The sequence below is a fragment of the Herpailurus yagouaroundi genome, unplaced genomic scaffold (genome assembly GCF_014898765.1).
Source record: "Herpailurus yagouaroundi ecotype Mexico unplaced genomic scaffold, PumYag 188, whole genome shotgun sequence".
NCBI lineage: Eukaryota > Metazoa > Chordata > Mammalia > Carnivora > Felidae > Herpailurus > Herpailurus yagouaroundi.
The window spans coordinates 8389124-8406896 of NW_024412419.1; the positions used below are offsets into that span (position 1 = coordinate 8389124).

The 17773-nt window shown below is 36.3% G+C and overlaps 1 protein-coding gene across 4 annotated transcripts in view; it reads right to left on the reverse strand.

The window, feature by feature from the left end:
* Positions 1–17773, reverse strand: part of ROCK2 (Rho associated coiled-coil containing protein kinase 2) — a 133919-nt gene that overhangs the window by 4185 nt on the left and 111961 nt on the right. The window contains exons 22-34 of one of the 4 annotated variants that reach the window (XM_040496084.1): positions 17642–17745; positions 17276–17462; positions 14984–15077; positions 14787–14881; positions 13856–14035; positions 13506–13674; positions 12981–13157; positions 11098–11168; positions 10055–10143; positions 9580–9658; positions 8187–8448; positions 7886–8099; positions 555–655 (exon numbers count right to left, since the gene is read on the reverse strand). In XM_040496084.1, coding sequence (XP_040352018.1) covers positions 568–655; positions 7886–8099; positions 8187–8448; positions 9580–9658; positions 10055–10143; positions 11098–11168; positions 12981–13157; positions 13506–13674; positions 13856–14035; positions 14787–14881; positions 14984–15077; positions 17276–17462; positions 17642–17745 — 1809 coding nt within the window. In that variant the 3' untranslated portion in view covers positions 555–567. Of the gene's footprint in view, positions 1–554; positions 656–6239; positions 6301–7885; positions 8100–8186; positions 8449–9579; positions 9659–10054; positions 10144–11097; positions 11169–12980; positions 13158–13505; positions 13675–13855; positions 14036–14786; positions 14882–14983; positions 15078–17275; positions 17463–17641; positions 17746–17773 lie in introns of all 4 variants that reach the window. The other 3 variants (XM_040496085.1, XM_040496087.1, XM_040496086.1) reach the window with 3 other exon arrangements.

Here is a 17773-nt window from a genome sequence, read left to right on the forward strand (position 1 = left end):
AAAGCAAACGTTTCACAGCATCACAAAGAAAAGCCAAATCAGAAACAGCTATCTCACAGCACTTATTAGACTTACAAAGTTTTTACAGTTTCAATTCTTGCAGGTTAGAAAGAAAGAGGAGGGAAGGAGAGAGGGAGGAGGGAAAAGGGATCCCATGCTATGTTCACAAACTAATACAGTTGTAGGAACTTGAAATCATTTGTGAATTTCACTTGTCTGAATATCTGAATATAGATTCTTTGGAATGAAAAAAAAAAGTACTAGAATGAGCTTCTTTTGTTATGTCTACATGTTCTATTCCTAAGATAAAAAACTAATTCAACTGTATTGCAAATACGTAGCTAAAAAAGATTCTGAACATAGCATTTCACTTTTATAACTTAACATGGAAATTTCAGTTAGAAGCTTTTCTGAAAACTACTTTTCAAATATATTATTAAAAATAAAAACTTAATAAAATTCAAAAACTAGTCAAAACCAATGAAAACCCAAGTGCAAATCACATGCACTACTTGGAAATACTAAGATAACTCATTTTTCATTTTTTGATTTACCCCATTTATTTCTTCAGAAATCAAAAACATCGTCATCATCATCACCACCATCAACATCATCAAATGACCAATCCCAGTCTTTAAATGCCAAATCAAGCAATCTGCAATAGGAGGTTTGTAAATTTACACTCTGACACTTTAGAAATAGCAGTTTAACATGCTAATTATCTAGAAATCACACTTTGTGCTCCCTTCATCAATAGCAACACAGTCAAAATTAACATGGTGGCACACAGGGAACTCTTCTTTCCCTTTATATATAAATGCATATAATGTACATATATAAGGTATGCTTTCCAGAATACCAGAGAACCAGATGATATTTGTGGATAAGATACAATCTTCTCCCCACTGGGCCCAGATGATGTAACTAACCATCCTGATGCCTACTCTGATTTGAGAACTATGAAAGCTCAACACCTGTCCACACTCCCTTCACAAAAGGACCCAGAGTACCAGCTCACATTTTTCTAGAATAGTACCACAAGTCCTAGTTTAAAGAGACAGTAACACTAAGAATGCAACTTTCTCGATTCTAGTAGGACCCTATTTGTTCAATGGGTCACTGATAGTGATGCTCTCGGTGAACAACTATGAACAAGAGAAAAACCACAGGTATACAGTAAAACTTGGATTGCAAGTAACTTGTTCTGCAAGATGAGCAAACATTTCCAATAAATTTTAACTTAATGAGCGAGCAGTGTCTTGCAATACAAGTAGTAGGTGAGGCTGAATGTCATGTGATCACAACTGAGCCAGTGGTGTTCTCCCTCTCCCTCTCTCCCTCTCTCTCTCTCTCTCTCCCTCTCTCTCTCTCACTGTGGGATTGTGGGTGATCATCTCCCATGCTCTGATGCTTGGTCTCAGACCATGGTGTTTGGCAAAATCACCAATTTTTCAGAACGTTGGAAGGTGCCCACAACTGGCACTAGTATATTTTTTGTCACTTCAAAGCATCTATGGAGGGGCACCTGGGTGGCTCAGTCAGTGAAGTGTCCAACTTCAGCTCATGATCTCACAGTTTGGGAGTTTGAGCCCCATATGGAGCTCTCTGTTCTCAGCACGGAGCCCACTTCAGATCCTATGTCTCCCTCTCTCTGCCCCTCCCCTGCTCGCTCTCTCAAAAATAAATAAAAACATTTAGAAAATTTTAAAACAAAACAAAGCACCTATGGACAGTCCTTTGCTGTTCCACACGAGAGTAAGCTTAGGAATGCTTTGCTTCAGTCTAGGCCAGACTGCCTGCAGACACAGACCCTTTCCTCTGCTGCTTTACTGCCAGTTTCATGAAATACAGTATATGGCAAGAGTTTAATAATAATGTACTGTAGTCAACATCGGTGCAAGCTTATACGATGGCCCCCATGCAGAAAAAAGATTCCATTGAGCCAACAGACTGTAGTGATTCCATTAGTGACAGTGAAAGTCATCCTACACAATAACCCTCCTCTCTCGTCTCCCTCACACCAGCCACAAAGGCTTTCAAAGGTAGGTAAATACAGGTTAATCTATTTTTCTTTATATCTTGTATTTTCTTTATTATTTTGTATTATATTACAGTACTGCAATCATTTTTATATGAATATTTTTGGGTTTTGGAACAAATCATCTGAGTTTCCATTATTTCTTACAGGGAAATTCACTTTGATATTCAAATGCTTCAGATTACAAGCATGTTTCTGCAACGAATTATGTTCACAAACCAAGGATTTACTGTATCAGCATCATAGCTACTTATCTTCGCTGAGTAAACTGGACTTAGAGCAGGGATATACGTGGTCTTTTGTTTCCAATCTAATCCAATCATCTAAAGCAACATCCAATGTAGTGTTGACTTTTTCATTGTTGTAACTGTGATGTTCATGAATCAACTTATGCCAAGGAATTCATATGGCCCCTAAAGTCTCATCTGTGACTTCAACTTTAAAGTTAGTTTCTGAACTTTAATTTCTATGATTTACTCAAAACTATTTATAACGCATATTCACAGGTGTCATCCCAAGAGATTCTGATATAATTGGACCACAGGGGTAGTGAGGCCTAAGTATCTGCATTTTTAAGTAACAAACCTGAAATGAATTCTGATGCAGCTAGTTGACTTTGGTAATCACTGACAGAGTATGTTGATGGATGGTTACCCTAATTTAAAAGTAAACAAACCCACTCAAATTACTCTACTTTAAAATGTGCTAACTATAGAACAATATATAAGAAAACACACAAATATAATTATTCACTTAGACACATATCACATTTTTCTAGGCTTACAGAGACTGTAACTGATAGCTAAGGTACTGCTTGGGAGATCAGTGGGCCTTCCTGATCAAGCCCCAGCTTTGAAAAATCTGCATTTCATATCCTTCCAAAACCTTTGAAGTGTGTGTGAAGTGCGCACCTGTGTCCCAGTCTTCAAATTTCAAAAGTCTGGTCACTAGTCTGTTAGCACGATGTCTGGCAAGACTTCCCTTAAAGCATCACCCCCCCCGCCCGCCCCCCCCCCCCCAGCCCCTTCCAGTCAGCCATCGAATTATTGTCATTTCACCTTAAGAAAGCTTTCTCTAACTTGGTTTCTTCCCTCCATTTTCAATGTCAGTATCTTAGTGAAGGAGCTCATTAAAGTCAACACATACCAATCTCCTGCTGAAAGACTTCTATCTGAAGAACAAAATAAACACTCCTCTAGCATAGTGTACCCGGTCCTTTTCAACTTGGCTCAAAGTTTTCTCTCCAGTGTCAGCTTCTTCTCCCTGTCATACCCTCGCCCCATCTTAACCCAGCACATTATAAACGCATAATACGCAAGTAATATTGACAACTCAGTGCCTCTACAAGTCAACACTTTGCCTACCACCGTCTTTTCCCTTATTATTCTGCCTGGAAAATTACTGATCTTCCCCTTTTGGAGACGTCTCTTGATACCCTTAGGCAGAATTCTCCATGCTTTCCTTTGTTCCCCTCTAACACTCACTCATGCTTCTTATTATGAAAAAACATTTTTTTAAATAGTACTGTAACTATCGGTTTGATTTCCTATCTCCTCCCTTAAATTGATCAGTAGGGATACACTTCAGGCCCATGAAAATTATTGCCAAAGACTGCTCTGGAAAGGGAGCATTACAACTTTGAGTTCTGCTAGAAGTATAGTAGACTGCCCATTTCTTTACATCTCGCCAATACTATGTTTCTTAATCCTTACCAGGTTGGCAGTTTTAATTTAATTTCTTTGCTTAATAATCAACTTGATCTCGTTTTTGTATTTATAGTAATGCTGCATCTGCATGTTCCTCAGTAATGTTTGTATTGGGAAGAGGCAATCTTCTTTTTCTTAATGACTTATCTATACACAAAGATACTAACCCATCTTTCTTATACGTATTGCAAATATATGGTATTTTTAAAACTAACAAGGCTTTAGCTTTTGATTACTCAATCTCTAACTTTCTTTGCTTTTACTCCTAAGAAGTTCTCCAATCCAAGATCAGACACATACTCCCCTATTTTCTTCTACTTCATTGAATGGATTTATTTTTGACACTTCAAGTTGTATATAGTTTTTTTCATTTTCTCCTAAATAAGCAGTCTGTTAACTTTCTAATGTTTATAAACGGAAAAGAACAAAACTAAAGTAATGATGACGTAAGAGCTCCCCCGACACTTGAGTTTTAACAGGGCTGGCAATGCTTTATTTCTTAAAACTGGGTAAATGAGCATTTGTTGTATTTTTGCTTTATACTTTTATGTGTGGCTTAAACACTGGATTTTTAAAGAAGACCTTGAAAAGGAAAATAATTAAAGAGAAATGCCCTCAGCAGAGACCAGCATTCTGTGTCCTGCTTTGGAACAAACTAAGGATCTCTCCAAACTATTTTGATCACAAATCAGTATTTTGTTCACAAATTTCCTACTTTTCTAGCAAGGTTTTTTTTTTTTTTTTAGTTCAAAATTATCAAGAAATCATTCCCCTGGGATAGCATTTCTACACATTCTGCCTTATAAGCTGTCAATTCATTTCTACTGTTCTCACTGTGAGGCAACGTGGTATTACAGCAGAGGATGTGGGATCTGGAACTAGACCATCCGGACCTGAACTCATGGCTTTGCTGGGTGTTAGGTGTGTGACCGCGGGTGCACAGTGCTTCTGTGCCCCAGCCTCCACATCCGTTAAGTGGAGACATTAACGGCTAAATCACAGGCTGGTTATAAGGACAAATAACTTACATAGTTAAAACTCACAGAAAGAGCGCCTGACATAAAATATGCCCTCAAAAATACTATTTCACATAGCAGTAGCTAACACTTACTTAACCATCAACTTAAAACACTTCACTACAGAGAAAAGGAAGTGCTGCAAAGACAGTTAAGAGGAGAATGAGAACCAAGAATGTCACAAAAGCCAAAAGAAAAAAATGTAATGGTGTGGTCATTAACAAAGACAACTACTGAGGAAAAGTTAAAAAAAAAAAAGATTAGATGTTTATGGGTATTATCTTTTAGTGTACACATAAATACGTACATACTTATATATACACATTTGATGATGTCTAACAAAGCCAAACATTTAAGAAAGACACCGTGCATATTAGTTCAAATAAAGCTGGGCTGACACAAAGAGCTAGATATTATATTACTGCTGACGTCTACCAGAAATGCTGTTCCTAGATGTTCCTGAATGATCCTTTAACAGGTCTACCCTTTTATCTACAGGAATGTTATAAATTTAGGAGTAGAATGTTAAAGGCCATCAAGTCCAATGCTTGACTCCCCTCCAGAGCCGTGTGGCTGTCAGACTACACACACGTGACAGGCTGAGGAGGGTGTTCTTCCACAGTGTCACCCAGCAGTCACTTGACTCAGGTACCAACAGTGGTGACAAGGCACTTACTATCCTAGAGCAAGCCCAGCCTTCCAATTCTGGAAATCTCCGATTGCCTGATACCTTTCCCTTGCTGAGTTACAAATGTGCCTCTATGTTTGGTTCTTGTTCTAATATGTCATCCACAGAAAAGTTCTTTAAATCTTTACTGCTATTTATGATCTCCCATCCTTCCAAATCATTTCTTCAGAAGATTAAATATCTTTAGTCCTTAGGGTATCTGGGTGGCACAGTCAGCAGAGCGTCCTACTCTTGGTTTTGGCTCAGGTCATGATCTCGCAGTCAGAAGATCAAGCTCTGTTTTGGGCTCCACGCTGGGCACGGGGCCTTCTTAGATCTCTCTCTCTCCCTCCCTCTCTCCCGCTCACATGTGCACACGTGCACACTTACTCTAAGGAAAAAAAAAATCCTTAGTTCCTTCACTTGCTACACGTGTAACACTTTCAAATGACCTACTACTACCTCGGTTACTCTCTTCTGGATACCCCCCAATTTGTGTATGCTACTCTTAAAATGCGACACCCAAAATGAAATGGAAACTGGAGGGTGATTCACGTAAGACAGACACAGATACAATTCTATGAGTTAATGAAGCAATGGAGGCACAGATGTTAACAATGAAAATAATGCTGCAGATGCATAATAAAGTACAAAATTGCATCCTAAATGTGCCCATCCCTATGCTTTAAGCTTCAAAGAGTACATATTAGATGAAAAATATTCACAAAACACCCTATACGTTTTACGGTCAGTTTTGATATTAGTTTCAGCTACATGCATAGTTGTGAGAGAAAGAAATCCCTATTACTTACTGTTGCTATGCAAAATGTATTAAAAAATCAATGAAGAATGATTCGAAGGGCGGGGCCAGAACTAAAATAAAACAAAAAGCAACAAAAATAAAAAGTAAATGTGCCTCCAATAGACCATAATGCTGAACTGGAGGGAAGGGGATGACAAAGAAAGTATTTACAAGGAAGTGAACATGAAAACTGTTATGTAATTGAAAATACGCCCCAGTTGGTCTGAAAACTGCTTCATAAACGAATTCTGTATGTTATCACAAGTAGTGAAATCATTAACTTGTCAAATTGCACAGAAGAGTAAAATGTATCAAAAGGATTGGAGTTCTTATTGTCCTGACTCTGAAATTATTTGCCCTTCTAGAGTCTCAATCAAAAAGAAAGACAATAATACCTATCTGTTCTACTCCACAGAAATATTTTAAAGTTCCAATGACAGAATATATGGAAAGCTGAATGAGAGAACAGATTATAGAAGCACTTCGGAAGCTGTAAAGCACGAGATATTGTAAGCTATTGAAATAGCACAGCATCTATGCATTAATTGTTCAATATTAATAACAGAAATTTAATTTTTAGATGTTTTGCACATGGCACACAGAATGACCTTCAGTGTCTCTGAATTCTTTGAGTTTCTTCAGCTTAATTACTATCATAATCGCTAATTTTATAGTATTTAATTTTCCCATACCTCACAGAAAAATTCAGCATTTTCACTGCTAAAACACCAATTCAACCTTGAAATACTAGTTTCAAGAAAAGTTGCACTTAAGATGTCTGTGGTTAGAATGCAAAGGTCTCTGATAACACAGCCAGGGCACATCATTACTCATGCACTGAAGGCCCTGTGTTAGGGAACAAAAAGGATGCCCAAAACTGGATACCTGATCTCAGTGTACACTTTATCCTTTAGCTAACCAAATCTTCACATTCATTTCAATAAACAGCAATATTTACAAATGTCGTAGTAGCTAGTAAGCCAAGAAATGGTTATTCTGAATCAAGAATTAAATTACTATAATGTCGCCATATGAAAATGGTGCCATCAAAATGTTTTTTGCGTTCATCATTACCTCTGGATTTACTTCCTAGTCCCAATTCTGCCTCAAATATAAGGCACACCTACTTCAACCATTAATCAATATCTGCATTTTTAAGGTTGATCTCTATTGCTCTTTAAATGAGAAACAAGTTGTTATTCTAAACTTATAGATGTGAAATTAAAACTTAAGGAAGATTTTGATCCTGCCTCCCAAGTTGTCTAACATAAAAGAGGTTTGCAATATTAAACACAATATGCGTACCTGACACTTACGGATCTGTGCGTACATCCTGTCTACTAAATCACTAAATCAGTCAATATGCTTACAAAATCTCAAAATATTATGATTATATACATAAACATGACAAAAATGAGCCCTTTATATATTTTAGGTTGAATTTAACATGTGTGTGATTTAGTAAACAAATCTGTGTTACATTTAACTGAATCAATGAATAAGATATATACACTAAAATAGTTTCCAACATTTGGTAGTCCACAGTTCATTAAAATACCAAGCAAAGGTACATTACAATCAGGAAAATTTGTAGTTGAACACAAATAGCGAAATATTAAAAAAGACACTGTAATTTTTAACATTTTTATTTATTACCTTGGTTTGTTTGGGGCAAGCTGTCGACTTGGCCGTCTAATAGACTGGTTTTGTTGTATCTTCATTGAAGTTCTAGGAGATGACCGTGCAAAAGGGTCTGGAGCTGGAGGCTTTTTAGGTATCTTTTTCACCAACCGACTAACCCACTTTTGCTGCTCTTCTGTAGAATTTGCCAATAACAATAGGTTCTTGGCCGTCGAAATATCATAATAAACTAAAAAGAAATATTTGGAAAAAACTAATGTGTTTAAATGGACCTGAATGTAAAGAACATTGATGGAACAAGTAATTTACTATTTACCTTTGCAAGGTGCTATAATCTCCTCCTTTCTGTCCATGTGATCTTTATGACATTTAATGTGGCAGCGGCGGCACTCTAACGCAGGGGGGGGTTTGAACATATGCCATAAAGGCTTCATACAAGCCTCACAGTTGGTTGGGAAATGATAGAGGGTAGGAATGAACTCATGTCCCTTATGGCAAATATAATTTGACTTTTCTCCCACGGGCTCCACGGGAAATTCTTGTTCCTTCTTACTTTCTCCTTCATTGGCATACAGAATCTATAAATAGCAAAAAGAATGATGAATGATTTCCAAACAGTTTTATGTAGTAACAATTCTTACAGTGTAAATAAAATAAAAATTAGCCTAAATTATTCAATGAAAAGAAAATGACATTCAAACATTAGTAGGTTCTGTCTAATCAAAAGCTTATATGAGAAAAGCCTTTAGACAGTCACTTGGTTCCCTTTTCAGGAAAAAAATCTATCTTGTTCAAATGTGCCTCCTTATTTTATCCAGGAGATCTCACTGTGTTTCAGCAATTTTATCAGAATAGGCCAAAAGGTAAATTTTTGCTTGATGGGTATCAGAAAGTTTTTCTGGGAGGGAGTGTTCAAATCAATCCCCCCAAAGGGATGTGGCAATTATACAAAGGGATGCTCTATGATTCTCAAAAACTGACAACTGGGTGATAACTGCTAACATAGCTTTAATGGAAAGATTTGTATTTGGAGAGTTGAGGAAGAAAGAGGAAACGATGTATAATACACCCCAAATAAACATTACAAGTATCCAGAAAATAAGTGGCCAACTCTCCCACAGTACCCCAAGCACAATGGTTTTCACATAGAAGGAACTCAGTAATTGTGGGTTTGACTAATTTTAAAACAAAAGTAGAACAGGGAAGCATTTGGCTTCACTTTAAATTGGAAGTAAAAGGGCTAACGGGTGCAAAATTCAACTTTACAAACAACTTTAACTTTATAGAGAGCTGAGCATAAAATCAGAAACAGAAGAGAAAGGGTATAGTTTTAAAATGTCGTAATGAGGGGCGCCTGGGTGACTCAGTTAAGCGTCCGGCTTCGGCTCAGGTCACGATCTCACGGTTCATGAGTTCGACCCTCCCATCGGGCTCTGTGCTGACAGCTCAGAGCCCGGAGCCTGCTTCGGATTCTGTGTCCCCCTCTCTCTCTCTCTGCCCCTCCCCCACTTGCACTCTTCCTCTCTCTCAAAAAAATAAACATTAAGAAAAACTTAAAAACTAAAATAAAAATGGCGTAATGAACCTTGAACAAAAGGAAAGCAAAGGCCAGAAACAGGATATAAACATACTACGGACTTTACCAAGACAGAGAGGAATAAAGATGTATCCAAACAGAATAAGCATGAAAGACACAGAAGGCTGTTTACCTGAAATATCCTTGGAATTTCTTTAGCATCTGCTCTATATACATCTGTTTGTGTAACTGGTCGGACATGAAATAATTTGCTATAAAAGATTTTTAATAAAGGAATAAAATATTACTAGAGGATCAAATTACATTAGTTATCCTATACTTATGTCGGAAGTTAAAATGGACTACTTTGACCCACGTTAGAGGGTCATAGGATACCTTGCTTCTATTAATTCAATCACTCTTTGAGATTTTGAGTATTTCCAGGAAGTCAGAAATTTTCTAATTAGTTTCAGAAAACATGTTTTAGCTAACTCTATACCCCAGACTTTCATCTCTATGAGGCAAATATGAGAAAATGTAACAACAGTACAGTAGGAGCTATACTATATATATTTATGTATAAATAGCACTAACTTGACAAAAAGGTCACATTTGTCTCATACACTTTACAAGAGAAAGTTTCTAAATATTCTAATAAAAACACTTACTCTATATCTAAAACCATGTAAGGATTAGATTGTTCTTTATCTTGTTCACTGTCATAGAAAAGAATCTTCTTACTGCTTACAATCACATACTGTTAAAGAGGGAGAGAAGGAATTAATGACTAAAGTTAACCTATGTATCACATTTATTTTCTTTGAAAACAAATTCTACAGCAACAAAAATCATGTAATACCTAAGTTAAATAACTAAACAGTTCTCATTATATCCTTAAAAGGTCTTCCTTAAAATAACAACAAATTTATAGTTTGCATATATTTTTTTTAAATAAGCAAATTGGGAAGGATATTAATTCAAATATTTTTTAGACTGATTTAGCTTCAAAATTCAATAAGCACAGGTAGCCTTATTGCTATGGTCTGAATGTCTGTGTTCCCCCCAAATTTTTATGTTAAACCCTAACACCTAATGGAAGGGGCTTTGGAAGGTGAACAGGCCATAAGAGCAGAGCCCTCATGAATGGCGTCAGTGCCCTTACAAAAGGGGCTCCAGAGAGATCCCTAGCCCCTTCCACCACGTGAGAACATAGCACGAAGTCTGCACCTAGAAGAGGGCCTTTACCAGAACCCAAATATCCTGATCTTGAGACTTCCAGCCCCCAAGAACTGTGAGAAATAAAGTTCTATTGTTCATACACAACCCAGTCTATTCTGTTATAGAAGCCTGAATAGACTAAGATATTTACCAGAAATGAACATCATAATACCAATAATCATAGTAACAGAAGAAAAGAAATAAATAAGCCTTTCTATCATAACCACAGTTGTTTTCCCACTGAAATAGCAAAACACTGAAGTCAATAGGCTTCTGTTCTCCTAGCATCAAAACCTGTTTTATTATTAACAGCACATTAATGATGAAAGGCTTTTTTCACAAAGATACATAAAATCACATCATTCCAAATCAAAGTCCAAAGTTTTATGCGTCTAAAAGTTCTAGTTATATGTATCTTACAACTACAAAAGTAAAATGGCTAGAGCTAAACCAAAAGCCAAATAAAAGAACCATATTCAAAACTACCAATTACCTTTTTAACCCATCCAAATTTCTTAGTGTTGTTTCGCACAGGCAATGAAAGCCATCCTTCTAGTCTTGATTCTATCAATAAGCACAAGATATGAGGATAAATATAACAATTCTAAGAAAATGAGAACTATAATAACATTTTAATAGAAAAGTCATAGAACAAATCAAATACGCCCCTCAGAATTTATCATTATATTATTATCTAGGCTGTAATAATGATGCAGGATCAGTATAAGCAAGTTATGAAATGCAAAACAAAATCCAGGTTATACCACATTGGAACTATATATGCTATAGTTTATATGGTCGAATGCCCCCTGCTGATTAAATTCGTGCATCTGCAAAGTTCAGCAGAAAAGTTGCAAAAAAAGAGAAGCAGTTCTCTATTCTCACTGATACAATTATATGAGAAATTTTTTCCTTTGGAAGAAGGCCTAATTATAGATTTACTGCATATGTATCTTCTTTGAAGAGAAAATCTTTTAAGTTAATAATTACATGTTCAGAGAAAATGGATTTTTTAAATGGCTAAAATAAAATTAAATAAAGTTGTGTAAACTACAGATCAAATGTGGTTAATAAGTAGCAATATAACCAGAAGATTTCTAAATTCCAAAACAGCAAAATTGGTAAAATTCTAGTTCAACAAAGGAAACTGCCTGAATCCTTAGAATTTGTTTCAAAGGCATTTGATCAGTATCATTTAATGAAATAACTAGGGGCAAACCAGCATTTTTGGAGGTTATTCTAATAATCACCTACTGAACTATGCTAGATGCTTTCCATAAATTGCGTCACACAAGGACACAACTCTTGACTCCAGTACCTATCTATACTCTCTTACATCAACAACCTTCAGACTCTATAACAGAAATGCTGCCATTAAAAACAGCCCATATACGGGCGCCTGGGTGGCTTAGTCGGTTGAGTGTCCGACTTTGGCTCAGGTCATGATCTCGCGGTTCGTGGGTTCAAGAGCCACATTGGGCTCTGTGCTGACAGCTCAGAGCCTGGAGCCTGCTTCAGATTCTGTGTCTCCTTCTCTCTCTGCTCATCTCCACTCACACTCACTCTCTGTCTCACAAATAAATAAACATTTATAAAAACAGCCCACATAATGTGAAATGTCTGGATGTGGTCCTACACCAACTTAAGGGACTTAATCAGATGATCTAATAATTTGAGTAAGACTGAAATTTACTGCTAAAATCTAAAACTTCAATACAGTTACTTATGATTTATATTATATACTGTTTTATACCTGGGAAATGTGGCAACAATATAAAAAAACTATAGCTATTTCACTTTGCATTCAATTAGTAAGGGATTAAATTTTACCTCATAGTCAGCTGCTCATACACTAATTTCCCACGGCATTTACATTAGACCTGCACTTATACTAACTTTGTGTTCAACATAGTGATTTTATGTTTTCCATCTAGTTTTTCACTTAAACTCTAAGTCCTTTCAGGACCGAGACTGGGTTAGACTGTCTTTTAAGGCTTAACACAATGTTGACTAGCTAAGCACTCAGTGAAAACCTATATACATCCTCGCAAACAGTCTACGTGCTTTTTTTGTACCGTCACTCTTGATATGAAACTTCAGGAAGAATTTCTTGTTGGATGAAAATGGACGAAACAGACAGTAAAACCATACGCTCTTTAATGATCTGAAGTTGACAAAATAAGTCTATCGAATATAGTAGCAATGCCATGTGACAATACCTTTAAAAATTCTTTATTCATGCAGCACTTTCTTTTTAACGGAGACCAGAACAATTGGTTAGTGGACAATTAGTCAATGTTACAAAAACTTTGCAGAAGGACTGAAATTAAGGGGAGGGTGACAAAACCCAAAGGTGAAAGATTTTCAGGATATCACCTGTACCATCAGGTTCCGATGAAATAGGTAAGTAAGGCAAAGATTCTTCTTCTGAGTCAGAATCAGAGTCAAGAAGCATATGAGAACTGGAAGGCTTAGTGGCAATATTGAGAGAAGTAGAGGAACGTTGGTAGGTGAATGACAAGGATTCCATAGTGCGTGACTGAGTGATATGAACTAAACATCCAGCATGAGAGGAAGTAAGAATGCAGAAAGAAGTTAAGAGAAAATAAAATGAAAACCTGAAAAGAGAGCTTCCTGTAATACATAAAGAGCTAACGTAAGCAAATATGTGGAATTTTCTTTTGCATTGTTTCGCAAACATTTTTGTCAAAAATCAATAAACACTGTAAGTTTAAACTGTCATTTGAATCCCCACTCCAAGGAGGAGGCTTTTCTTAAAGAAATGACAAACATTTTTCTCAAGAGCAGAATCAATCATAGGGCTTAAAACAATCAATTGCTTTATCTTTAAGACGAAGTCATTTAATAAAAATAGCCTAAGAGCTGAAAAGGAATCCATACCTGGAAAGCCATCATCTGCCTCAGCATCCCCTGGTCCACTGCCTATACTGGAACTATCCAGACCAATATGCAAGGCCTGGAGCTGTGACCGCAGCTGCTCAATGTCACTGTCTTTACTGTCCAGGGCCATCTGCAGTTCAATTCGAATCTGGCTCTCTTCAGCTATTTGCTACAAGAAATTAAATTACATCAAATTAATCTGATGCCATATACCTCATAATTTCCTTTCATTCAATTAACAATTATGAAGTAACAGAAATGCCCTATAACCAATAAAATATGTGCAGACATTAGAAAATAATTCTTCTTAAAAAGAAGTCTTCGATCTAGAGTTCAGAAAGTATTCTTACAGCCTGCATTTCATTCAGTTCTTTCTGATACTTGATCATCTGCTGGGTCAGTTTTTCACGTTCAGATTTAAGCTCCATATGTAGCTTTCTATTCTCTTTCTCTTTTCTCCGCACATCAGTGTCACTACCACGCTTGACAGGTTCTTTTCGATTCATGATCTCGGCCAACTTGTTCACAGCCTTAAAAACATAAACATAACTTTGTAATAAAATACATCGATGCTTCTTGATAACTCACCAATAGCAAGTTATGTGACCACTAATAATCTCCTTCCCTATACATACAGGGTGACAGAGAAACACTGTCTATATTAAGTAACACACCCTCCATTACTCGTTACCCTTCTCCAACCTACATTTGTTTCTCACGCTCATGTTTTCTAAGAAATATAATTTAAAATGTTTAAAGTACATCAGGTTTGATCTAATGTCACTTTCTATTACTGTGAGTTTTTAGTTCCTAGAGAGACTTTTACAAGGCAGATCCACTTTTATCCTGGAGGAAGAGAATGCTGCACTGGCATCACATTAATAAAATACAGTATGTTCAACCAGAGAACTAAGCATGTGGGACCCACAAAGATTCACGCAGCATGTACAACCATAAATGTTGGCAGAAGGATGCTCAAACGTTTACTCTCTCTAGTTTCTTAAAAGCAGAAACACTTACCAGATTACAATAAAAAATTAGGAGGGAGTGTGACTCCATATGGAAAAATTAAGGAAACCGTAAGTAAACACTGAATTGGACAAAGTTAATAACCACATCTAGCTTCTTCTAATCTGGCAAAAATCAGGTAATTGTGATTGGTTCACAAATACTGATTCATTCAATGACTGCTACAGCCAATCTGTAATGCTGGAAGTAAAATGTAAAAGAGAGAAGAAACTGAAAGAATTCAAAATCATATTTAGACTTTATTACACATACTTGAGTTTTCAGTGTTCTCTCTGTTAATAGTTGCTTCTCAAATTGTGCTTTAATAGCGGCTGCACTTATCTCCTCATCTTTCAACCGTGATAGCTCTGAAATATGGAAAAACACAAAAAATTATATTAATAATTACAACAACTGACAAAACATTAGGCACATTTAAAATATAAACCTTATTCTTTGTTCATACATACGTTCTTGGGCATCTTTTAATTTGTTATTTAATTCTTCTTTCTCATTTGCAAGATTGGCAACATCACTAGTTAGTGTCCTGTTAGTTTCTTCAAGCTAAGAACGAAAGTGGAAAGAAAATCATATCAGAATTTACAAAATCTAAGTTATAAAGCAGTAATTCAAAATGAAAGTATCCTAGAATGTTGCTAAAATTCTTATTTTTCTAAGTACATCTATATCTATGCTTCGTGGCTTTGTGGAACCTTATCGAAATTCACCCTTGGTGAAAATTTCACTGACTGTGATAGACTTCATATGCACCCCAGGAAGCAAAAACATTGCCCTTCTCTCAAAAATCCTTGGCGGTATTTTTAATGAGAAGAACATTTAATAAACTAAAAACAAACAAATACTATAACAGATCTCTGCATTTCATCATGCAGAATAAACAAATTTTTAACTGTAGTATTTCCTCCAGGACATTTTAAAACGCAATAAAATTTTACTAAAGAAGCTGACATCCTTTTTTATTCTCTCCAAATCCTATTCCTATTCTTCCTTCCCCAAAGAAATTTTATTGTGAATTATATACTCATCCTTCCCATCAATGATTATATCCTTTTATTACAAACACATAACACATAGCGTGGTTTTACGTGATTTTAAATTGTCCATAAACAGCATCACACTGTATCTTTCTGTAACTGCTTTCACTGGAGATCATATTAAGAATTAAATTGTTGGGATGCCTGGGTGGTTCAGCGTTTAAGCATCCGACTTTCGACTTCGGCTCAGGCATAATCTTGTGGTTTGTGGGACGGAGCCCTGTGTTGGGCTCTGTGCCGAGAGCACAGAGCCTGCTTGAGATTCTCTCTCTCTCTTTCTGCCCCCCACTCTGTTCTGCTCAAGCATGTGTACTTTCTCTCTCTCCAAATAAGTAAACTTAAAAAAAGAATTAAACTGTTGATACATAAAGATCTAATTAAGTCATTTGAACGGATACAGCAGTCCCATCTTCTACCACATACCATTTATCCATTCATTCATCTACTGAGAAGACTGGCTGCTAAGACATTTGAATTTCTTGCTATTACAAACATTTATGCTGCTATAAAAATTGTACCTGAATTTCTCTACCATATTTATCTTAACATCAACTTTCTTTGGATTATATGAATATTTAATTTTTCATATTTAGAATAAATAAGATTTAAATTGCCACATTATACACTATACTATACCATACTAAATCTATACTCCTCATAGCTTTAAGTAAGAATGTCATTTCCCACACACCCTTCAAACACTTGAAATTAGATACTGAATTCTGCCATTGTAATGAATAGGAAATGGTATTTCAAAGTTATTTTATCTAGCCTTTCTTAAAGAGTATTTAGGTTAAGCATCTGCTTATGTTTTTAGGGTTTTCTCTTTTGGCCAATTTTTCTTTTGGATTGTTTAACTTCTTCTCATTGAGCTCGAGAGTGCCACACGCGTTCTAGATACAAATCCCGTTTAATAAAAACATTACAAGTGTCTTCTCCCTGCAGTTTGTGGTCTTCTGCTACAGTAAGTTCTGGATTTTGTTCTGTTTAAAGTTTTTCTTTTTCATCTTTAGATCTTTAAGACAGCTAGAATTTATTCTTGTTATGTTGTAAAAGGTAAGGATCTAACTTCATTCCTTCCCACACAAAAAGAGTCATCCCAAACCTTTCACTGCATCTGTATCCTTTCCCACCGATGTGTCTGTCCACACTGCTTTCACAGACCAAGGTCTTTACGTGCGAGAGTCTACTTCTGGCCTCCCTACTTATTTCCGCTGAACGGGAATAAGCATCCCTGGCTCCAATGCCACACTTTCTAATCAATGTGCCATTTTAATGACCCGGATAGCTGATAAAACAAATTCAACTACTTGATGTTTTCCGTCTCCTTGAAATTCTCATTATAATTTTTTTTCAACTTACATATGACTACCTTCATGGTAGTTTCAAGATTCTTTTGAACTAAGATTTGTTTAGCAAGAAAAAAATGGTTTACACTGTTTTCTGCTTTGGCTTTTTTTTCCCTTTCCCTTTAGTCCTTTCACTCCGAATTAACCAACAGGCAGAGCCATTGCAAGTAGTTCTTTTTTTGAGCCTCTTTCTGCCAAACGACACCGAGAAGCTAGTGGTTAACTGGATAAAACGTCCCAAAGCCAGAATACACAACTTTTCATTTCTGTCTGCAGTACTTTCCTAGCACTTCTAAGTAACATGTGTGATACAGTAATTTAATTAAAATCAAAAAAAGGACTAAAAAACTTTACTTACAGATGCAATTGTAGCATCTTTTTCAGTGAGTTCCTGTTTGTGTCTAGCCATCATCTCTTTGATCTCAAGCTCTTTCATGATTTTCTCTTTTTCCAAATCAGAGTATTGCTCTTCAGCAATTGAACGAGCCAGCTGCTCAGAATCTGCTTTGGTCAAGGTGATCTCCAGTTGAGCAGCCAAGGAGTCCCTACATTTTAATGATACATAATTTTAATGTTCAATTTTCACTAGGAGGTCAAAGTTTCTAATACACTTCATCGACAAATTCTTACTGAGGGCACAGCAGGTACTGTTCTAGGAGCCGAGTGCCCAACAAAAGAGTTGGGCCGAGTTATCAACAAAAGAGATAAGAATCTCGGTCTGTACCTTTCGTCCTCGAATTCCTGTTTCTTCTGCTGTAATTCTTTACAAAGTTTAGTCTTTTCTTCACATTCTTCTTTAAGTTCTCTCACCTGTGTTTTATAGAGAGTCTAAACAGCAAAATTGAACAGAAGAAAC